Raw genomic sequence first — 24,045 nt, forward strand, 5'->3', positions numbered from 1 at the left:
AGAATCTGAAGAGTACAAGTGTATCGGTTCTGGTGGGAGAGAAAGTGAGTGAGTGCGAGAAACGAGGGCCTATTCATAAACTACCGATAAACACAATTGTTTGGGAAAGTTACCGCGTGGCTTGAATAGCAAAGTAGGATGTTGTAGAATCGTCAGTGTAGCAGACTGGCAGCTGGATACGTGTGTGAGAAAATTGTTCATCTATTTCTCGGAGTTTACGGGTTCGAACCCGAACAGAGTTCCCAATTATGTGTCTATTGTGTCACAGTAGAGTTAGTATCCCTTTGCAAACTTTTCTAGTTACGATTGAGGGGTCTTCGGTGGGCGTGGTTACTGAATCAAATATTTGTTATTCTACAGATATTGAGGAGGATGCAAAAATAAACTTTGATTCAGTCTACCATGACGGATCGAAACGTCTAAGTTTATATAAAATGACTAAGTGTTATAGCAAAATCTGATAGCATCACATCCCTCAAATAGTAATTGTACTGTTATTAACTAAGAACTGTTGAGAAAATTGATGTGTTAAACCCCTCATTGTTTGCCGACCCAACAATGACATTTGCAAACACAGAGACGACAAAAAAAAGTTTTTACAGCTTATATGACAAAAAGTTTACAGTGTTTCTATCTACAGGTGGTGAAGTTTTCTCAGTTTCTCTTTAACAAGCTTTTTAAGGAAGCTTTTTGTTCGCTTCGAGAAAAAAGCTTCTGAAATCTTTTACTAACTCCACGAACCTATCGACGGCTTGATGGGAGAAGTGACAAAGGCAATATATAAAGCGTTTTATATTGCAATATTCATTCCATTCCTCTGACATGTCCACCATCCATTTGCCGCGGGACCATTTGCCTAAGTGTGCGTTTCCGATGCCATCATTCGGCTTCGGATTGGTTGTGCAATTGTGTGGGTCGGGCGTAAACATTTAGATTGCTCGAATTTTCAAGTCCAATGTGCTCGATTTCAATTGACAGGTTTGCCCGTCTACGCTTAGGAGGCGAATCTTACCATCAATAGGTGGATTTAGCACCTAATACGCTAGGAGGGAAATCCTCCATCCGATTTATTTTGGGTGTAGGAGAAAGCTTTTTAAGCTTCTCCGAGGGAGCTTGCCAAGACTCTTAAAGGAATATTTCCAAGCTTCCCGGACAAAATTTCCAAGCTGCATGGAGGAAGCTTGCAAAAAATCTCGGAAGAAGCTGTCCAAGCTTCTCGGAAGAAGCTTTTCAAACTTCTCGTAGGAAGAAGCTTTTCAAACTTCTCGTAGGAAGAAGCTTTTCAAACTTCTCGTAGGAAGCTTTCCAAGCTTCTCGGAAAATGATTTTCGAGCTTCTCGGAGGAAGCTTTCCAAGCTTCTCGGAGGAAGCTTTCCAAGCTTCTCAGAGGTAGCTTTAGAAGCTTCCCGGAGGTAGCTTTCCAAGCTTCTTGGAGGAAGCTTTGCAAGCTTCTCGGAGGAAGCTTTCCAAGCTTCTTGGAGGAAGCTTTCCAAGCTTCTCAGAGGAAGCTTTGCAAGCTTCTCGGAGGAAGCTTTCCAAACTTCTTGGAGGAAGCTTTCCAAGCTTCTCGGAGGAAGCTTTCCAAGCTTCTCGGAGGAAGCTTTCCAAGCTTCTCGGAGGAAGCTTTCCAAGCTTCTCGGAGGAAGCTTTCCAAGCTTCTCGGAGGAAGCTTTCCAAGCTTCTCGGAGGAAGCTTTCCAAGCTTCTCGGAGGAAGCTTTCCAAGCTTCTCGGAGGAAGCTTTCCAAGCTTCCCGGAGGAAGCTTTCCAAGCTTCCCGGAGGAAGCTTTCCAAGCTTCCCGGAGGAAGCTTTCCAAGCTTCTCGGAGGAAGCTTTCCAAGCTTCTCGGAGGAAGCTTTCCAAGTTTCTCGGAGGAAGCTTTCCAAGTTTCTCGGAGGAAGCCTGCCAAGCTTCTTGGAGGAAGCTTTCCAAGCTTATCTACATTCTGTGAATGAGACGTTTTCCAAGTTCTTCAATATACTGAGAGAAGATTTTAAATCTTCTGGTAGAAGTTTTCCTAGATTTAAGAATTTTTTTCTCCAGCTGCTGCAAGGGAAGCTTTTTGCGCTTCTATACGAGTAGATGCCTTAGCTTTTAAAAGAGAACTTTTGTCGATAGACAGTCAGTAGGTTTCTACATTTGGCATCCCAGTGAAGTAAAACGATAGCAAACATCGTTGGTGGCTAATCTCAGTGCTTCAGTTAGTAGCAATGATGAATGCATGTTTCGTCCAATAAAGCCTATACCGAAGATCGACATTCAGAACAGTTGGATAGGAATTCGCTACCAATGGGTTGCATCGTCGCACAGCTGTTGCAAATGACGATTTTGACAATGTACCATATCTTGTACAAGTAGGGTTAATGCTTCTGTATTGACTAACATACTGGCTGTCTAGCAATACTTCTTCGGTTTCTAAATTTTTGTTACTTCTATGTACTATTTTTCGTTAGTAATGAGATAAGGCCATATAAATCTTGTGAAATGTATGCAAAGATTATCAACTAGGGGAAGGGTTCCTAAAGTGCATCCATATATGCACAGAAAGCGCGTTTTGGACATATATGGGATCGTGACATGAGCGATAGAACCGTTCCTAAATAAATGCAGCACAACTTCCTCAATTTCGCAAAATTGACACAAACTTCTCACTCGCAACTGTGGGATGATCTGGTCTACGTACCAAATCGAATCGCGAACGTTCCACCACCCCAATGATATGCAAAGCAACACAACCCGTCTATCGTTCCCAATCATCGCCGACATCATCAGCGCCCTTTGCACAATGCCTGAACGATGGCCGTCGATTGCCGATTTCCATGACAGAACCAGGCAGAGTTCCATAAATTTCGGATCCCCCAGTTTTGGGAGACCGCCACCACCAGGACCGGGTGTGAAGCGACACATTCGGATATTGACATTCGTCGTTTTCCAAATTGCTTCCCATACTTAGTCTGACAGAGGGCCGCGCCGTTGATGTTGCTAGTAACTCTATGGGAAGGGTGTATCTAGATCAGTGGTTCCCGACTTATTTTTGAAGATGCAACCTAATAAAAGGTCTTTATGACCCTTCTAGGGGTTCCAGGACCACCGGTTGGGAAACATAGTATATATAGTGGTACGTACCTTCGGGTTCAGCACGGTGCACTTCGTCGGTAGGCCCATATTGGTTTGCGCTTTTATCAATGTATTTATTACAACCGTTTTTCCGCCACTTGTTGGACCGACAATCATGGTTGAGTGACGTGTCATCATTGTTTCGTATAATTGTATAACTTTCTCGACCTGTGTGTGGGGAGGGAAGAAACGGAAATTGGAGTCAGTCGATATAGCTGGTAGATGGAATGGGTTTTAGTCGGAAGTGGAAGACGGACAATTTCGTTGGGAGTTGATGTGGGAATTTGATTAACTGTACCGTATCGGGAGGCACTTGTTAGTGACTGGGATATAGTTCATGCACTGTGGGAATACAGGTAGATGTAACAATGTATCCCGTAATTTTAGCTTATTTTGGGTACTCCTGAACTGTGTGATAACAAAAATATTCCATGGATTTTACTTCGGGTTTTTTCGGTGTTATGATGTCAAGAAATTTTCCCACAGTGCATAAATGTCAATCAAATACCCGGAACCGGAAAGATTTATGAAAAAGAAATGAACGTTTAGTTGATCATTCGACGGACGATTGAAAATGTGATTTGTGATTAGCAGTTGATACATGTATGACATTAGGGTGCAGCTCTTTTTGAACGCTCTAGGAATGGAACATTTTGTATGTACGGTATGTACTCGAAATTGTCACAAATGTCGAATGTGACAACTATGCAGTTATGGGCAGCTTACCTGTTTCTGCATGACGATGTAACCATCGTCCACGAGGACCTTTTCTACCTCTTCGGTAAATTCTGGATAACCGACGCGTGGATAGTCCACCCCTGGGAAGAGATCCTGATTTTATTTGTGTTTGAGAAAGGAAGGAGAAGTTAACATGTTATTGAACCTGTCAGGTACTATGTCTGCGCGTTACCTTCATCAATCCCATAAAAAGCGGAACATCATCGAACACAAACTTCGGGAAGTTCATATCGAACAGCGTCCGCATCAGGGTGGCAGTTTCGGAAATGTCCGGCGACTTGCGTTTGTTGACGCCGGCCATCCGCAGAACGGCGTTCAACGAGCGAAGACCCCAATCGTAGTGGTACTGCTTGGAGAGCTGCTCCCGGGCCAGTTTGTACAGGACCGTCATCTTCTTGGCGAGGGTTTTGGCCTTCATGAACCCATCGGAGAACAGCGATATGAGGCAGATGAGTTCCAGGTCCGGCATGATGCAGGTCACCGGTCGGAACAGGGCTTTGACCGATTCGGGAAGTTCGGTTCGGCCGGCGTAGCCGGGGTTCATGGTGATGAATATGCCCACTTTGGGGTCCAGGTTGATCTCGTAGCCTTCGAACTGGAAGATGAAGGTTGGAAGTTAGTGAACTTGATTGAGGACTCCATGAGGTTTAGCAAACCATGAATGTTTTCTGGTTGGCAACCAGAGCCGTGCGGATCATTTGTAGCTGAGTTGAGATTACGCTAAGAACTGATATGTCGATCCGATTGAACTCGTCGAAGCAACCCCAAGCACCGCATTGGGACAATCCTGTGGAATAGTAGAGAAACAAATTTTTTGTCATTATGAACGAAAATAATTGTTATTGCACTGTATTGATTCAAAATTGATCATCAAAAAATATTTTAACGTTTTTTCCTGAACTTTTGCAAGATTCTGCACTATTCTGCCAATAACTCTCCCGGAGATTTTGACAGAAGTTAACCAATTCCCAGTAAACCACCATCGTATATGATGGGATATAAGAGTACAAATGTGGAGGCGATATACGTACATCTTGCACGCAGCGTTATGGCGCATGTACGTATATAGCCTACACATTTGTACTCTTATGCGCTATCGTATACGAGTTTGTGTTTACTGGGTTATCATATCTTGGATTGTTTTGGGAATTCTGTCCAATCGTTTTCTACCAGTTCTTTCCAGAAGCCTAGATAGTTCTAGGAATGTCTGTTTCAGAGATTCCTCCTACATTTTTCTGAAGAGATTTTGTACAACTTAGTTTAAGAATTTATTACAGAAATTAGAGAATTACAGAAATTTCTACAATGAGTACCATTTTAATTCATATTACGGACACCTAACTGCCCATAACTGCATATTTGTAACATTCGACAAAAGTAGGCATTGAGCAAATGGAATACCAAGTGTACATTTTATTGCAGTGTGGGGAAAACTAAAATTTCAAAAAAATTGCCAGGTACTCAAAAGTGCTTATATATTAACTGATATTTTGTACAACTCATATCGCATGCTAGGTGAATAGTCAGAAAATAATTCTGATAGAAATTTCTTTGCTATTACATTACGAGGCACATTTATAATCTCAATGTGACTGTTATGCGATTATAATTACCAATGTGTCAAAACAACTTGGTATTTTTTTCGAATTTTCTAGAACAATCTCACAGACTTCATTAAGTTGATTGGAAGTATTTATCATTTAAGCAGATGGAAAACCGAATTTAGTACTATACCATTTAATTCCACTAGAGTTTGTATCCTTTGACAGATACGCGTATTTCGACCTCAACTGTAAGGCCGTCTTCAGTGTCGTGTACTAGACTCGACTTCACACGACACTAAGACGGCCTTACAGTTGAGGTCGAAATACGCGTATCTGTCAAAGGATACAAACTCTAGTGGAATTAAATGGTATAGTACTAAATTCGGTTTTTTCATCTACTTTTAGGTATTCTACTAAATAGCTCGAAGATTTATTATTATTATTTATCATTTGATGGCTCTCCATGGTATTAACATTAACATTTCGTGTGAAATGTTTCCCATACAAAGAAGAGTGTCTGGAATTAAAAGCTGTCCGTATTATGAATCAAAACAATTTTCAAGATCCCCTTTTTGGATTTACTTCAGATATTTCTTTAGAAAATCCTGCAATGCCCTTAGTTTTTTTTTCCAAGAATTACACAGTTCGACAAAAAATGTCGATCTGAATGCACAGAGATGGGATACCCCGGGCTTGAAAGTATAATAATAAACAAAAATAATGGCGTTTTCAGAATGTTCGTGTCTGCCTCAGGTCGTTTTTAAAATATACTTAAGCATTTTGCATTTTTATTTAACTATCTAATCTAATCAATATCCCGAAACAGCGTTTTATTTTCAGGACAACAGAATTTATGTGCCATATTATGTTTTAAACTTGAAATTCAATATGAAGAGTTGTACTAAGATTTGCATGGACCCCCTCCCCTTTTTAGTACCCTCCCCATTTTTAAAGTATCGCAAATGATGAAATATTTGATATAAATGGTTGAAATAAGCGATTTTAGTGATACTATAATGCGCCAGCTATCTCTTCAAAAATATCGTGGTTTATGAACAACCCCTTGGCCATACTGTGGAGCTATCTATAAATTAAATGTTCATTTTAGGAGGGGGAGGGGGGTGTTCAAAGGTTACGATTCATATTAATAAAAATAAGAATTTAGGGATGAAAAATACCAAAAATATAATCACGTGATTTATGGAGGATCCCTTGTAGATTATTTTGTTACTTATTTACTATAATGAATTCAAGATCTAACAGACTAACGAATTTTTAGTTTATTTTATTATGACAATACTTCATTTTGTCACAGTGCCAGTGTCAGAGTGCCTTCTAAATATTATTGGGTATTTAAGCATTTTACAAATATATATAAAAAAAAATAATAAATAAATATTTTCAAAACTAATTTATTAATTGTTCACGGAGATCTTCAATTCCTTGAGGTAACAGTAGAGTTTATTTGCAGCTACATTAGCTACATTTTTTGTACATCACCTTTTTATACTTTTGCTACAATGTAATTTAGAATTTCGTATTGAGAAAAATACAATGCAATATATATTTCATGATACTTGTTATTAACTTTTTTTTTTCTACACGAAATATTTTATTTTAATTGGTGATTTTCTTTTATGTTCTTCTGGATCTTTTTATCGATTTAATCCCCACCAATATGCTCTCATTGCATTGAAGTTATTTTTCTTTTTATACCGTTGTTCGAAGTCCTAAAATCTTGATGTGCTCGCTAGCCCTTGTCGTCTGAAAAACTTCCAAGGTTTGAAGGAAATCTTTCAATCTTTTAATAGCTAGCCATCATGTTACTTATAAGTTCTTTGTAGTTGTTAGCTCTATTGTTCGCCAGAAAATCAGCACAAAATACATTCAAATTTTGGTAAGCAGATCAATAGGGTCCTAAGGACCTATTCCAATTTTAGTACCAAACACTTGAGTTTAGGCCAGAAACACATGTTTACTCAATTTTTCAATGTTTTTCGTTTGCTCAAGTCATAAAAAACATTTTTTTGCAAATTTGTGTGATTTTGTCATACCCCTTGGTTTAAACTCAAATTTTGAATGTATTCTGTTTTCCGTGTCCCTTCCGAAATGTTAGATAAGAACAACCCCAGTGTAAAAAGTCAGAACAACCCCTTTGGTACAACCCCTGTCGACTAAGCGAATGTCAAACATGATCAAAAGTGTCAAGGTTCAAATTTGGACCAATTTTTAAACATAAAGTTTTAACTATCACATTAAGCCGTTATTTGAGGGCAAAATTTGCCAAAGTAATAGCAAGAACACGCTTTATCGTGTTATTAACTATAAACAAGATTTTATCAAAAGTTTTTGGAAAAAATAAAAAATATTGTTTGATTAACAATAAAGAAAAAACGTAACATATGCAAACTTAAGCTTTTCTCGTCAGCCCTAGTTATAATCTATATAAATAAAAATGGAATGATGTTTGTATGTCACGAAATGGCTTCCAAACGGGTCAACGGATTTGAATGATTATATTTCCGTTTTGTTCGTCAAGTGTTCCGACGTGTTTGTGTGTATAAAAATCCCAGGATATTTACCGGGAAAGTTGGAAAGCGTGAACGGAACGTCATATTGTATGGGACGATTCATAGTGTTTTTGAACAGCCTACTTGATGGCAAGACGAAGTTTGCCGGGACCACTAGTTTTTATATAAACGCTACTAAAAGGAAATCTATTATATTTGGTAAAATTTTTCTTCCAAAAATTTTCCAAAATATGGAAAATCTTCAGGTTCCAAAGAACATTTAATTCGTTACTAACATTGCCTTAGATTCTACTTTTTAACATGAATGGTAAAACGGAATCTGATATCGTTCAAATTTACTTTTTTCGTCGATGATTCGAAAGTTTATCCAAGCTATCTGGAGGTCATAAAATTCGGCAAAATGCTGATCCAACTGAAAGATTTTTCAACACATCGTATCTCGAACCAAACAGCTTTTCAAACGGTCTCGATATGCATACATATCTGCATGTTTGTTTGACAAAATTTTGTTGAAAAACCTGTAGCTTATTTATCAGAAAAAGCGAGCAAATTACGTTATTTCAAATTCTTCGAAGGTCTTCAAACTAGAATTCCTCAACTTAGAGCAAAATAATTGTTAAAACAACTTACTGCTCCGGTGTTTGTGAATTTTAGTGTTGAATTTCAAAAATATATTTTATAATTTTTATAAAAAAATCTGCTCCGGGGGTTTTTAACCCCCACAACCCCTCCTTGGTTGCGCCACTGGTTCTAATATAGCACTGTATAAATCTGGTTTATTGCCTGGGTATTATCAAAGAAAGGGTAGATTCAGAATATTCATCCCCGTCATTATTCCTGTCCCACAGGCAAACAAAACATGGAAACTTTGGATTACGCTTTTTCAGCCCCATGAGAATACTGATCAGCTTGAAATCTGCATTTATTTTTCATTTAAAATCAAGGTAATTAATCAAATAGGGGAACATGGTCCAAGACGCACTAATGGAGTAAAACGGATCACCTCAATAAATCATTCCTACAGCGTTTCCATTTGTATTATTTGCCAAACGATGTTAAAATATGTTTACCCAACACTTGCCGCTACAACCCTTGAACATAAACTCATAGATTTTTCCAGAAATTCCCGGTGAAATTCAACATTTTTTGCCTAAATATTAAGGTTTTTCGATGATTTTATTAACGAATAAGCGTTTCCATATCACAGATCAAACTCATGGAGTAACATGGTTGCTTACTCCTAGTTCTCCATACTAAATGGCATTCTACCCCACCCATTCGGTCGTTTTGAACCACCCCCATTTTTCAACCAACTTTTCTACGCGATTTAAAACCATAAACAAACTCTAATTTGGCAAATGTTTTCATGGTGATAGCTAGCATATATTGTAAAGTTACTGTTAGGACTTAGAATGGTGTTAAAATGTAGATCTAATTAAGAGAAAACGACACAAATCCTTAAAGTGGCATTTTGGACCATTTTGCCCTACAACACGCTAAGCCTGCTCAACGCAGCGCATGTGTAAAAACTACACAGAATGAGGCAACCAATGCAGGACTCTCTGACTGAGTGAAAATTCTGTGTAAGTCGCACTCATGCTGTGTGTAGCCGATGTGTTGGCCTTCGGCTGTGCGGAGATCGATGGAAATGGAACTGTCAATCTCTCCCGCGCGGCAGCAAACAGTTGGCCGTTGGTAAAATGGGGAGTTTTCTGTGATGTTTTCAGGCGAAAAGCCGGAAGATGGTCGCAAATGTGGAAGTTTTTTCCCCATTTGCTTCCGCTTCGGCTATTCGAATGAAAAAATCTCTGAAAACTTGAAAATTTGAATGTTTATTTTTTAATGTTTTCAGAAGCAAAACAAAAATGGAAGAGAATTCCGCATACCAAGCGTTCCTCCTCTGTGCGCATTTCACTCATTCGGTTTGTTTACCACCGTTTGCACAAAACTGTGTACAGCCCCCTTTGCACAGAATCTGTGCTGCATGAAGACAGGCTGATTTTGTGTACTCAGCACTCATTTCTGAGCGTGACAAGTTTAGCGTGCAAGAGAGCAAGGGAGCAAGAGAGCAAGAGAGAGCAAGAGAGCAAGAGAGCGAGAGAGCAAGAGCGTAATAGAGTAACGCAGCTAATGAGGCTCTTCTCGGTTTTATCATTTTGTGCGAAGTAATATTTAAGGAAATTTTAAGAGAAACTCATCCAAAGAGTGGCTGCAGTAATTATTCCAGAAATTAGTCAAGGATTTCCATACTTTCTGTGTTCTTTAAAGGATTTTCTTACAATTTTTTCAAGATACTCATCAGTGGACTAATGAGCGTTTCGTGTAGTTTGTTTCTTAATGTTAGTGATCATTCAGTCTGTGCGACCTTTGGTTGAAGAAGGTGTAAATCATCTCCAAAATAAAGACTTCTTCAGGAATTCCTCTGCAGATTTCCTGCAGTAGATTCATCAAGAACTTACCAACATATGCCCACAATAACTCCTTCAATCTTCCTCCATCTTGACATTCCCATAACCGATTCGCACAGGATTTTTTTTCAAGGTTCACTCAAGGATTTTTTCATTAACTTTTAGTTTTTGGATTGTTGGATTTCCATGACAATTTTTAAGGATTTCCACCAAAACTTTTATTATCAAATTTATCCAAAATTCCTTCAGAAAATGTCTTTATTGATTTTAACAGGATTTTTTAAGGCTCAAGAATCCATCATTCAATCATCAGCAATCATCAGAACCAAAGAAATAGTTTTTTCATTCAAATTTAAAGGAATCCCCATAAAAATCTATCATTGCATTCCAGATAGCAAGTATAATGCAATGATAGATTTTCTTGAACATTGCTTAAATTTTGAACAAAAAAAAAAAAACTGGTTTCGAAAATTTGTAAAACGATGATGGTTATTTTCCTCTTAAGCATTTCAGAGATCCAGTGAATATCTCATAAATTTATCCAGGTAGTCCGAAAGGATTTGTTAAATGATTCCTTCAGGAATTTTTCATAGAATTTTCTTTTTAACTTCGCTAGGGACACCAACATGATTTAAATATGAAAAACGCTTTTGTGGATTTCAGCAAAAAATTCTCTATAGGTTTCCAAAATATATCAAGTGCTATGGAACTCAACAAATTGAAACAATAATTGAAAAATGGAACAGGATTTTCTACAAAAATTTGAAAGGTTGATTCCCATATTTTGCCAAAAATATTGCCCAGGTATTTCTCAAGATATGTATACTTTGATTCCTTAAAATCTTTCTCCGATTTTTATAGGATTTTTTCCAGGATTTAATTTTGGGATTTTTTTACTGACTCACGGGTTTTTTACAATATTCTTTCAACGAATCTTATGGAATATCTTCCAAAAATATTTCAAGTATTGGTACTAATATTTTCCTATGAATTTTTTAACAAATTTTAAAAAAATGTTTAAGAATTTTACAAAAAATTACCCAAAAACTCTATAGTTTCTTTTCCTACAAAAAACAGAAAAAAAATCCCCAAAGATTTTATAAGTTTTTTTTAAGGATTGTTATATAAAATCCTTCTTTTGTCTGTTAAGGTCTACAAACAATATTGGATGTTTTCAAAAAAAGGCGTCTCTTTCCTTTCCTTTCTAGGGGTTTTCTTCAGTAATATATTTGGGATTTTTTGAATAAATCCTTCCAAGAGTTTCTCCAATATTATCTGGATTAATATCTCGAGCAGGTTCAACAGGAATTATTCTTTATGGGCTACTCTAGAAATTTTGTTGATAATTTATTATAACATTCCTTCAAGGCTTCCTTAAAAATTACGAAGGGAATTTCTCCAAAGATTTTCCATTTAGTCCCTCCAAAGATAACTGAAGTATTTTTTTACAATAACTGCATTATTTACTGTAGGTTTTTTTTTAGAAGTTTTTCAAGCAGCTTTTTGAAGAACTTTTCTAAGAATTATACAAAAATATTTCAAAGAAATATGGCTGAAATTTCATAAAAAATAAGGTTTCTTTAAAATATCGTCTAGATTTTTTTCAAACATTTTTTTTGATAAAGCTTAGTCTTTAAAATTCTTCGACGTTTTGTTTGTTATGGTTTTTCAAGGATTTTTAGGAGCAATTCTTCATAAAACATTTTTTCCCATGAACTTTTAAAGAAATTACACCCCTAAGGCTTTTCATGTTATGCATCTAAGCTTTCTTCGAGTATTTTTTAAAGTATTTCTGCATAAAATATCTTGAAACTTGTTCAGGGACCCGTTCAATAATTTTGGCTGGTTTGAAAACAAATTAAGGAATTCCATCTTTGATTGCTATAGAATGCTATAAAAATACCATCGACGGGGGAGACATTGGGCCTAGGGGGTGACATTAGGGATAATGTGGATAAATGTGTGTCAGTTTCATAAAAAAATTTCACTTTTAAAAGGATGAATACTACACCAATGACCCGATTTTGTCAGCCTCTTTTTGAGAAGAAATTTTTGCTGTCACCATTCCGATTCAAATATTTTCCATTTTTTCAACTCATTTCAAGTTATTTTAAATATGCATAGTATAACGAAGAAAAAAACTCTGAAATAATGTTTACGTTTGGAAGGGGAGCAGAAAATCGTTTTAAAAAGAGGCTGACAAAATCAGATCATCTATGAATTTTGAAATCTCACATTCATGTCTATCATATAAATTGTAGTTGGAACCCTTCCGAAAACTTGAACGCAAGACGATCTTGTTGATTTGTTCTGGCTGAGTATCAATTCTAGTTTGTTTGGCCCAATGTCACCCCTCGAAGTGATTAGATTGGGAAAGGAAAGAAAAGGAAGGAAAAGAAGGAAAGGAAGGAAAGGAAGGAAAGGAAGGAAAGGAAGAAAAGGAAGGAAAGGAAGGAAAGGAAGGAAAGGAAGGAAAGGAAGGAAAGGAAGGAAAGGAAGGAAAGGAAGGAAAGGAAGGAAAGGAAGGAAAGGAAGGAAAGGAAGGAAAGGAAGGAAAGGAAGGAAAGGAAAGGAAAGGAAGGAAAGGAAGGAAAGGAAGGAAAGGAAGGAAAGGAAGGAAAGGAAGGAAAGGAAGGAAAGGAAGGAAAGGAAGGAAAGGAAGGAAAGGAAGGAAAGGAAGGAAAGGAAGGAAAGGAAGGAAAGGAAGGAAAGGAAGGAAAGGAAGGAAAGGAAGAAAAGGAAGGAAAGGAAGGAAAGGAAGGAAAGGAAGGAAAGGAAGAAAAGGAAGGAAAGGAAGGAAAGGAAAGACAAAGAACTGTATAATAAGTATAATAAAATGAGCTTAGACCCCGTAAAACTAAATACAACACCAATCAACGAATGCTGTAAAATGCAAGCGTTTCGTTTTACGCTTGTGACAACAGATCTTCCCACGAACAATAGCATCAGTTACGATTGAGGTGATATATATATTTGCTCTCCGCATTGTGGAAACATTCCGAAAATAATTTTTCCCTCTATCGCCTTGCTTGCTTTGTCGAAAAACAATTATATGCAGATTGCATTGCGTTTGCATTTGTTCTAAGAAAAACCTCAAACACCGTTGCTCATATCGGCCTAAAGCTATTCAACCTAACGAGAAGGTTCGAATGAGCACACACCCCATTTGGGAATCAATCGGAAGCATTCTAACGCAATATTTCACGCCGGATTTTAATAGAATTTGCATTTGATTTAATCAATACAATGCAAAATGCGGAATGTCTACTCTGTGGACCGCAGTTGAACGATCCCGGCCAACACAAACAGTTGCGCTTTATCGGAAGAACACATCATAGCACCGCAATCTGTCCGTTGTTGGTCAAAGTGCTTCCGCCATAGATCCGGAAGCCCAGCTATGTTGTGACTGGTGTGGAACAACAGTTCACACGCTGCATACCGAAAGCAGCACTAACTGCAGAGCGTTGAGGAGGGGGGCGTGAAGCATCGAGGCACAATGACTTCCGCAACTTAATTTGTTCATACAATGGGAATCCTCCCATCGGCCACCGCAACCGCGTTAGTGTTGTACAGGCTCGTTCACTGCGAGGGTAAATGTTTATAATAAGTATCGGAAAACGGCTTTTCCAACGGATGTTGTTCTCCGTCTCTCGATACCGGGAGAATGTACTTCAAAGGCTGAGGGAGGGATTGATGAAATGCTGAAGGGTTGGGGGTAGATGGATAGTGGGGTGAACAAATCGAATTAACATTGCAATGAAAATTATTTGCAGTGCAATTTGTATTTTATGAAACGGACAAATCCGATTACTGATTGAAATTTGCGGATTCGCTGGATGATAGTCGTTGTTTTATATGGGAGGTTTCTTGGCTCAGTTGAAATGTCCTGCATATACAAAGATGAATCAAACAGGAACGGATCAGTCCTGTGCTGCTTTTCCATTAGAAGTATTTTTTTTCTTCCAGAAGCTTGGAAGTTTCTATACTTACCTTCTCTACCAGAAGCATGGAAGCTTTTATATTGGATGCTTATCTTAGAGAAACTTGGAAAATTCTCTATCAGCAGCTTGGAAGCTTCTTTACAGTTCGTGGGAAACTTCTCCACTAGAAGCATGGAAGCTTATCTACTAGAAGCTTGGAAACTTCTGTCCTAGAAGTTTGGAAGCTTCTCCTTCGAAATTTCCCTATTAGAAGCATGGAAGCATCTTTTTTAGAAGCTTGGAAGCTTCTCTTCCAGAAGCTTGGATGCTTCTTTTCCAAAAGCTTAGAAGCTTCCTTTTAAAAGTTTAGAAGCTTCTCTTCCAGAAGTTTTGAAGCTCCAGAAGCTTGGAAGCTTATTTTTCAGAAGCTTGGATGCTTCTCTTCCAGAAACTTGGAATCTTCTCTTCCACTAGCTTAGAAGCTTCTCTTCCAGATGCTTGGAAACTTTGAAGCTTTTCTTCCAGCAGCTTGGAAGTTTCTCTTCCAGAAGCTTAGAAACTTATCTTCCAGAAGCCTGGAAGCTTCACTTTTGGAAGCTTGGAGGCTTCTCTTCCAGAAGTTTGGAAGCTTCACTTTTGGAAGCTTGTCTTCCAGAAGCTGGGGAGCATCACTTCCAGCAGCTTGGAAGCTTCTCTCTCAAAAGCATGGAAGCTTTTGTTCCAGAAAATTGGAAGCTTCTCTTCCAGAAGATTGGAAGCTTCTCTTCCAGAAAATTGGAAGCATCTCTTCCAGAAGCTTGGGAACTTCTCTTCCAGCAGCTTGTAAGCTTCTCTTCCAGAAGCATGGAAACTACTCTTCCAACAGCCTAAAACCTATTTTCCAGAACACGGAAGCTTCTTTTGCAAAAGTTTGGTTGCATCTGTTCCAGAATATAGGAAGATTCTCTTCCAGAAAATTGGAAGCTTCTCTTCCAGAAACTGGGATGCTTCTCTTCCAGAATCTGGGAAGCTTCTCTTCCTGATGCTTGAAAATTTCTCTTCCAGAAGCTGGAAAGCTTCTTTTCCAGAAGCTTGGAAGCTTCTCTACCAGAAGCTAAGACGCTTTTGTTCCATAAACTTGGAAGAGTCTTTTCCAGAAGCTTTGAAGCTTCTCTTCCAGAAACTTGGAAGCTTCTCTTCAAGAAACTTGGAAGATTTTCTTCCAGAAGCTTGGAAGCTTTTTTCCAGAAGCTTGGAAGCTTCTCTTCCAGAAGCTTGGAAGCTTCTCTTCCAGAAGCTTGGAAGCTTCTCTCCCAGAAGCTTGAAAGCTTCTCTTCTAAAAGATTCTCTGGCAGAAGCTTTTTTTTCAGAAGCTCTTTTAGAAGCTTGGAAGCTTCTCTTCCAGAAGCTTGGAAGCTTCTCTTCCAGAAGCTTGGAAGCTTCTCTTCCAGAAGCTTGGAAGCTTCTCTTCCAGAAGCTTGGAAGCTTCTCTCCCAGAATCTTGGAAGCTTCTTTTTCAGAAGCTTGGATGATGCTTTTCCAGATTATTTAATGCTTTTCTTTAATAAGCTAGAAGCTTCATTTTCAGGTCAGAAACTTCTCTTCCAAAAACTTGAAAACTTCTTTTTTTGGAAGATTCTCTTACTTAAAGAAATTATATATTTTTTCTTATATATTTTCATCGAAATGTTTGGATTTTCAATTGTTTTACATTAGTTTGATATACATTAAAATTGATGTTTCCATATAGCAAAGCATAAATTCCGAACCACCAGTGGCGTTTCAAACATCATGCCAGTTCCCAATGCATGACGTGTCAGATAACGCTCAAATTTACACGAAAAATAGAATGGGCTTTCATCTATCCCATCGAATGCAAACTAACAAAGGACTGCTAGAAAATTCGCCCACAAAAAAGAACCTAAACACCGGTAGCATCAACATACCTGATAACACGGTACCGACGGCGCGAAAATCCATTCCCTCGCCGCAGTTGGTCACCACGCAGAGCAGAGCCATCGCTTTAGCCAAATCCTTGGTGGTTTCCGTTTTACCTGTACCGGCAGGACCTGTAAACATTGAAACGCACAAAAAAACGGAAAACTAGGTTAGCACCGACACAGCACTAACTAGTCATTGATGCCCTGGTGGTGGCCGCACTACATCAAGTATCAACCAACAACATGGTGCTCCCAAAACGTCGGTCAAAAAAAAAAAATCTTCAGTTAGATTTCCTGAAGTTTTCTGAGATAACCACGAAAAAATGCGTTTTGAAGTAAACAAGTACGATTTTTCCATATAAAATCTTAACTCTGGAAATTTGGTATAGAATGACTCACATCTGTATTTATTATATCAAAAAGGGCGTTACTTCAAAACGGTCTCTATGTTTTTCATGTTTACAACATACTCGGACATACAGTTTAACAACAAAAACGACTGGTAAGATTTTTTCTAAATGTATCAGTCTGGGGAGCACCGTGGCTACGCTATCAGTGAAGGCATTTGGCGGTTTTAAGAGATGATGTTTACACTTTTTGAATAGAGGAGGACGAGCACACAATAACGCTGCCTTTCGGATCCATGCAGCTGCCGGTTCTTTGCGCCAGCAATAACTGTCAGAATCCGGCTGCCGGAATGGCTACGATTATTTGCACATGGACCATCGCTAGGACGGGTACCATGGATCCATTAACTTTCGCTGTTCGAGTGGATCTAGTAGGGATTAGAACTTACCAGCTGGTGCAGCTCCCAATTTCATCGTCAAAGCTTGGGTTATTGTTAGGTAGATTCGATCCGTTAGTGGCGTAATCACAAGACGTCCATTCAGGCCCATGTACTCGTAGCCGTAATCGAATTTTCCTAGTGTTCCGAGCGGTGGTTTTCCGGAAGGGGTGGGATGAAGGCGACCGGTGGAGCGAAACCACATGGTTTCCCGGGACCAATTCCGGTCCAGCCGACATTGGAAGTAAGAGAAAGAGAAAATGTAATTAGTACGGATTCCGACTGCAGAGCCCCGGCACCAGAAGACATTGATTTTCGGGTAAGGTTTCAACAATTATCGCAGTACTTGTCGTCCGGAGATGGAGAGCTCTCACCTGTGCACTGAACCACAAACAGGTTGTCCATTTCTCGAAGCCAGTAGAATCTGTAATTCAAATGGGAAACAATTGGTTTTATGGGTGATGATTCGGGGGGGATGAAAAGAGGGTGTACATATTTGGAATGCAAAACTTTTTCGGATGGTGATTCGGAGCATTGGTACGACTCTGGTGAGATAGTTGTTCCTCAAAATAGCCAAAAGTTGTTCATTGACACTTTGGACTTTGTGAGCCGGGGAAACTGTGTCAAATGTCGAGTTGGTTATACGAGCTTGGGTTGACTTTTTGGTTTGAAACCTGCTGAGTGTTGTGTGGACATAGGATATGTGTATGTCTATGTTATCCGATATAGTGTGGCACTTTCAAAGGCATGTTTAGTAAAAGCTAAATAGATTTTACCACGTGAGTGCATATAACTCTAAATTAGCACAAGCTAGCTTAAACAGTCGACTCTCCACTTCTTGATATCGAAGGGATCAATCAAGAGCAATCAAGACAAATCAACAAATCAAGACAAAACGGCCAGTATGCAAGGGTTGATAGCGCTACCGCAGTCTTTGCATAAAAACGTTTCGCATAAGGACGTTTGGAATAATGTACATTTGGCATAATGAGAATTATATGCCTTCTTTGAAATGCTACGTGTGCTTATGCTTTATGCGAAACGTGCATTTGGTTTTAAACTTGCTTATGCGAAATAATGCGAAATGTCTTTATGCGAAATGGTCCCCTTGTATGTTTAAAAAAACAGCAAAGCTGTCACAATGTTCCCAGTTTCTGTAGAGAAGCTTTCCAGCTTCTGTAGAGAAGCTTCCCAGCTTCTGTAGAGAAGCTTCCCAGCTTCTGTAGAGAAGCTTCCCAGCTTCTGTAGAGAAGCTTCCCAGCTTCTGTAGAGAAGCTTCCCAGCTTCTGTAGAGAAGCTTCTCAGCTTCTGTAGAGAAGCTTCCCAGCTTCTGTAGAGAAGCTTCCCAGCTTCTGTAGAGAGGCTTCCCAGCTTATGTAGAGAGGCTTCCCAGCTTCTGTAGAGAAGCTTCCCAGCTTCTGTAGAGAAGCTTCCCAGCTTCTGTAGAGAAGCTTCCCAGCTTCTGTAGAGAAGCTTCCCAGCTTCTGTAGAGAAGCTTCCCAGCTTCTGTAGAGAAGCTTCCCAGCTTCTGTAGAGAAGCTTCCCAGCTTCTGTAGAGAAGCTTCCCAGCTTCTGTAGAGAAGCTTCCCAGCTTCTGTAGAGAAGCTTCCCAGCTTCTGTAGAGAAGCTTCCCAGCTTCTGTAGAGAAGCTTCCCAGCTTCTGTAGAGAAGCTTCCCAGCTTCTGTAGAGAAGCTTCCCAGCTTCTGTAGAGAAGCTTCCCAGCTTCTGTAGAGAAGCTTCCCAGCTTCTGTAGAGAAGCTTCCCAGCTTCTGTAGAGAAGCTTCCCAGCTTCTGTAGAGAAGCTTCCCAGCTTCTGTAGAGAAGCTTCCCAGCTTCTGTAGAGAAGCTTCCCAGCTTCTGTAGAGAAGCTTCCCAGCTTCTGTAGAGAAGCTTCCCAGCTTCTGTAGAGAAGCTTCCCAGCTTCTGTAGAGAAGCTTCCCAGCTTCTGTAGAGAAGCTTCCCAGCTTCTGTAGAGAAGCTTCCCAGCTTCTGTAGAGAAGCTTCCCAGCTTCTGTAGAGAAGCTTCCCAGCTTCTGTAGAGAAGCTTCCCAGCTTCTGTAGAGAAGCTTCCCAGCTTCTGTAGAGAAGCTTCCCAGCTTCTGTAGAGAAGCTTCCCAGCTTATATAGAGAAGCTCCTCAGCTTCTGTAGAGAAGCTCCCCAGCTTCTGTAGAGAAGCTTCCCAGCTTATATAGAGAAGCTCCTCAGCTTCTGTAGAGAAGCTTCCCAGCTTCTGTAGAGAAGCTTCCCAGCTTCTGTAGAGAAGCTTCCCAGCTTCTGTTAAGAAGCTTCCCAGCTTCTGTAGAGAAGCTTCCCAGCTTCTATAGAGAAGCTTCCCAGCTTCTGTAGAGAAGCTTCCCAGCTTCTGTAGAGAAGCTTCCCAGCTTCTGTAGAGAAGCTTCCCAGCTTCTGTAGAGAAGCTTCCCAGCTTCTGTAGATAAGCTTCCCAGCTTCTGTAGATAAGCTTCCCAGCTTCTGTAGATAAGCTTCCCCTCTAGAAGCTCCCTTCTGTAGAGAAGCTTCCCAGCTTCTGTAGAGAAGCTTCCCAGCTTCTGTAGAGAAGCTTCCCAGCTTCTGTAGAGAAGCTCCCCAGCTTCTGTAGAGAAGCTTCCCAGCTTCTGTAGAGAAGCTTCCCAGCTTCTGTAGAGAAGCTTCCCAGCTTCTGTAGAGAAGCTTCCCAGCTTCTGTAGAGAAGCTTCCCAGCTTCTGTAGAGAAGCTTCCCAGCTTCTGTAGAGAAGCTTCCCAGCTTCTGTAGAGAAGCTTCCCAGCTTCTGTAGAGAAGCTTCCCAGCTTCTGTAGAGAAGCTTCCCAGCTTCTGTAGAGAAGCTTCCCAGCTTCTGTAGAGAAGCTTCCCAGCTTCTGTAGAGAAGCTTCCCAGCTTCTGTAGAGAAGCTTCCCAGCTTCTGTAGAGAAGCTTCCCAGCTTCTGTAGAGAAGCTTCCCAGCTTCTGTAGAGAAGCTTCCCAGCTTCTGTAGAGAAGCTTCCCAGCTTCTGTAGAGAAGCTTCCCAGCTTCTGTAGAGAAGCTTCCCAGCTTCTGTAGAGAAGCTTCCCAGCTTCTGTAGAGAAGCTTCCCAGCTTTTGTAGAGAAGCTTCCCAGCTTCTGTAGAGAAGCTTCCCAGCTTCTGTAGAGAAGCTTCCCAGCTTCTGTAGAGAAGCTTCCCAGCTTCTGTAGAGAAGCTTCCCAGCTTCTGTAGAGAAGCTTCCCAGCTTCTGTAGAGAAGCTTCCCAGCTTCTGTAGAGAAGCTTCCCAGCTTCTGTAGAGAAGCTTCCCAGCTACTGTAGAGAAGCTTCCCAGCTTCTGTAGAGAAGCTTCCCAGCTTCTGTAGAGAAGCTTCCCAGCTTCTGTAGAGAAGCTTCCCAGCTTCTGTAGAGAAGCTTCCCAGCTTCTGTAGAGAAGCTTCCCAGGTTCTGCAGAGAAGCTTCCCAGCTTCTGTAGATAAGCTTCCCAGCTTCTGTAGATAAGCTTCCCAGCTTCTGTAGATAAGCTTCCCAGCTTCTGTAGAGAAGCTTCCCAGCTTCTGTAGAGAAGCTTCCCAGCTTCTGTAGAGAAGCTTCCCAGCTTCTGTAGAGAAGCTTCCCAGCTTCTGTAGAGAAGCTCCCCAGCTTCTGTAAAGAAGCTTCCCAGCTTCTGTAGAGAAGCTTCCCAGCTTCTGTAGAGAAGCTTCCCAGCTTCTGTAGAGAAGCTTCCCAGCTTCTGTAGAGAAGCTTCCCAGCTTCTGTAGAGAAGCTTCCCAGCTTCTGTAGAGAAGCTTCCCAGCTACTGTAGAGAAGCTTCCCAGCTTCTGTAGAGAAGCTTCCCAGCTTCTGTAGAGAAGCTTCCCAGCTTCTGTAGAGAAGCTTCCCAGCTTCTGTAGAGAAGCTTCCCAGGTTCTGCAGAGAAGCTTCCCAGGTTCTGCAGAGAAGCTTCCCAGCTTCTGCAGAGAAGCTTCCCAGCTTCTGTAGAGAAGCTTCTCAGCTTCTGTAGAGAAGCTTCCCAGCTTCTGTAGAGAGGCTTCCCAGCTTATGTAGAGAGGCTTCCCAGCTTATGTAGAGAAGCTTCCCAGCTTCTGTAGAGAAGCTTCCCAGCTTCTGTAGAGAAGCTTCCCAGCTTCTGTAGAGAAGCTTCCCAGCTTCTGTAGAGAAGCTTCCCAGCTTCTGTAGAGAAGCTTCCCAGCTTCTGTAGAGAAGCTTCCCAGCTTCTGTAGAGAAGCTTCCCAGCTTCTGTAGAGAAGCTTCCCAGCTTCTGTAGAGAAGCTTCCCAGCTTCTGTAGAGAAGCTTCCCAGCTTCTGTAGAGAAGCTTCCCAGCTTCTGTAGAGAAGCTTCCCAGCTTCTGTAGAGAAGCTTCTCAGCTTCTGTAGAGAAGCTTCCCAGCTTTTGTAGAGAAGCTTCCCAGCTTCTGTAGAGAAGCTTCTCAGCTTCTGTAGAGAAGCTTCCCAGCTTCTGTAGAGAAGCTTCCCAGCTTTGTAGAGAAGCTTCCCAGCTTCTGTAGAGAAGCTTCCCAGCTTCTGTAGAGAAGCTTCCCAGCTTCTGTAGAGAAGCTTCCCAGCTTCTGTAGAGAAGCTTCCCAGCTTCTGTAGAGAAGCTTCCCAGCTTCTGTAGAGAAGCTTCCCAGCTTCTGTAGAGAAGCTTCCCAGCTTCTGTAGAGAAGCTTCCCAGCTTCTGTAGAGAAGCTTCCCAGCTTCTGTAGAGAAGCTTCCCAGCTTCTGTAGAGAAGCTTCCCAGCTTCTGTAGAGAAGCTTCCCAGCTTCTGTAGAGAAGCTTCCCAGCTTCTGTAGAGAAGCTTCCCAGCTTCTGTAGAGAAGCTTCCCAGCTTCTGTAGAGAAGCTTCCCAGCTTCTGTAGAGAAGCTTCCCAGCTTCTGTAGAGAAGCTCCCCAGCTTCTGTAGAGAAGCTTCCCAGCTTCTGTAGAGAAGCTTCCCAGCTTATGTAGAGAAGCTTCCCAGCTTATGTAGAGAAGCTTCCCAGCTTCTGTAGAGAAGCTTCCCAGCTTATGTAGAGAAGCTTCCCAGCTTATGTAGAGAAGCTTCCCAGCTTCTGTAGAGAAGCTTCCCAGCTTATGTAGAGAAGCTTCCCAGCTTCTGTAGAGAAGCTTCCCAGCTTCTGTAGAGAAGCTTCCCAGCTTATGTAGAGAAGCTTCCCAGCTTCTGTAGAGAAGCTTCCCAGCTTCTGTAGAGAAGCTTCCCAGCTTCTGTAGAGAAGCTTCCCAGCTTCTGTAGAGAAGCTTCCCAGCTTCTGTAGAGAAGCTTCCCAGCTTCTATAGAGAAGCTTCCCAGCTTCTGTAGAGAAGCTTCCCAGCTTCTGTAGAGAAGCTTCCCAGCTTCTGTAGAGAAGCTTCCCAGCTTCTGTAGAGAAGCTTCCCAGCTTCTGTAGAGAAGCTTCCCAGCTTCTGTAGAGAAGCTTCCCAGCTTCTATAGAGAAGCTTCCCAGCTTCTATAGAGAAGTTTCCCAGCTTCTATAGAGAAGCTTCCCAGCTTCTATAGAAAAGCTTCCCAGCTTCTATAGAGAAGCTTCCCAGCTTCTATAGAGAAGCTTCCCAGCTTCTATAGAAAAGCTTCCCAGCTTCTGTAGAGAAGCTTCCCAGCTTCTGTAGAGAAGCATCCCAGCTTCTGTAGAGAAGCTTCCCAGCTTCTGTAGAGAAGCTTCCCAGCTTCTGTAGAGAAGCTTCCCAGCTTCTGTAGAGAAGCTCCCCAGCTTCTGAAAGAGAAGCTTCTCAGCTCCGGTTCTTCTGAGCTGCAAGAGAAGATAAAGTAGCTCGAAAAGCAGAAGATGAAGCAGAAGCGAGAACTGGAGAAGGAGAGGATTTAGCTCTAGAAGCGACTGGAGATGCAGCAAGAGATGAACAAAATGCGCGAACAGCTCGATAAGGAGAAACGTGAGATGGAACCGGAGTTCGAAAAGGTGCAGATGGAGAAGAAGATTGCCAAAAATGGATGGTGGAAAGAAGTAAGAAAAAGTGGCGAAAAGTGTTGAAGCGGGAAACTCGAAGAAACAAGCGCAAAAGTCGATGAAACCAAGAGAAGAGCTCGAGAAGAAAAAGTCGAGAAAAGAAGAGATCGTAAGCATTCGGCACCGAAAGTTGCTCAGAAGCTCTTTGAGAAGTCGGTGGGTCTGCATCGAGTCTGACTGAATGTTTCTTGATCAGGCGAAATGTATATTCGAGACCGTTCGGGCTTCCAGGGGTTCCCAAGTCGGTCCAGAAAAGGCGCAGTGATACGATGCGGATAATAGTTGAGCAAAAGTGGGAAGGTGCAATGAAGAAGAGGAAGAGTCGTCCGAGGAAGATGTAAAAAACTGCGGGGATGAAGGAGAAATCTTCAGCGAGGACGAAGCGAGCTCCGAAGAGGAGGAAAGTCACATCAAAAGTGAAGTGGAGAGTTCGGAGACGTCCAAAGAAGCAGAGAAGGTAGAGAAGTGGCATCGGAAGCATGCCGAACGAAGTTGACAAAATGGGCATCGAGCGCTGACGCAGGGGCTTTTATTTGTCTGCTCGGCAGTTTCTGTCCAGAAAGTTGCCAATGTTTTCTGGCAAACTGGAGGAATGGCCGATGTTTAGCAGCATCTATGAGACGTCGACGAAGGCGTGTGGCTTTTCCGACGTGGAAAACCTGACGCGACTGCAAGAGTTTCTGAAAGGTGCTTCGCTGGAGGCAGTTAAGGGCAGATTGCTCCTACCTCAATCAGTTCCGAAGATTACAGTGAGGGTTAACTCGTTGGGGCTCCGCTACATGGAATGACGCGATGGTGGGCTGTTTGCTGAATGGAAAAAATCCCAATTTAAAAGCACTCGAATGTCAAGGGAAGACGTCAAACGGACTTTGACGTCCGAGCACCGTCGCATTGTAGTCTCCATATACAGAACAAATGTGCATATATACGTGCGTTTCGTGACGACTTGCTCTTCAGATTCTTTAGTCTGGATCATTTTACCAGCTGTTACTCGTACCAACTAACGGGTCGGATTCGATAGTTAGAAGGCAGTCGTGTTGCAACCAGCGAATCCCCGCTGTATTGAGACGCTACGGATGTCGTACTGGGCGGCGTGAGCGACTTCTCAATATATTGCTGTCGAAGGTTCGCAATGCAGCACCACCATTGATCCCTGAGTC

General features: G+C 41.2%; 1 protein-coding gene across 1 annotated transcript in view; it reads right to left on the reverse strand.

Annotated features, from left to right (window-relative positions):
- The window catches only part of LOC110674134 (dynein heavy chain 10, axonemal), a 363,130-nt gene that overhangs the window by 71,261 nt on the left and 267,824 nt on the right, over positions 1 to 24,045 (reverse strand). The window contains exons 43-49 of the mRNA XM_021837893.1: positions 17,334 to 17,383; positions 16,972 to 17,097; positions 16,182 to 16,304; positions 4,510 to 4,640; positions 4,026 to 4,448; positions 3,842 to 3,946; positions 3,125 to 3,283 (exon numbers count right to left, since the gene is read on the reverse strand). Coding sequence (XP_021693585.1) covers positions 3,125 to 3,283; positions 3,842 to 3,946; positions 4,026 to 4,448; positions 4,510 to 4,640; positions 16,182 to 16,304; positions 16,972 to 17,097; positions 17,334 to 17,383 — 1,117 coding nt within the window. The remainder of the gene's footprint in view (positions 1 to 3,124; positions 3,284 to 3,841; positions 3,947 to 4,025; positions 4,449 to 4,509; positions 4,641 to 16,181; positions 16,305 to 16,971; positions 17,098 to 17,333; positions 17,384 to 24,045) is intronic.

Source organism: Aedes aegypti, chromosome 1 (assembly GCF_002204515.2).
Source record: "Aedes aegypti strain LVP_AGWG chromosome 1, AaegL5.0 Primary Assembly, whole genome shotgun sequence".
Lineage (NCBI taxonomy): Eukaryota > Metazoa > Arthropoda > Insecta > Diptera > Culicidae > Aedes > Aedes aegypti.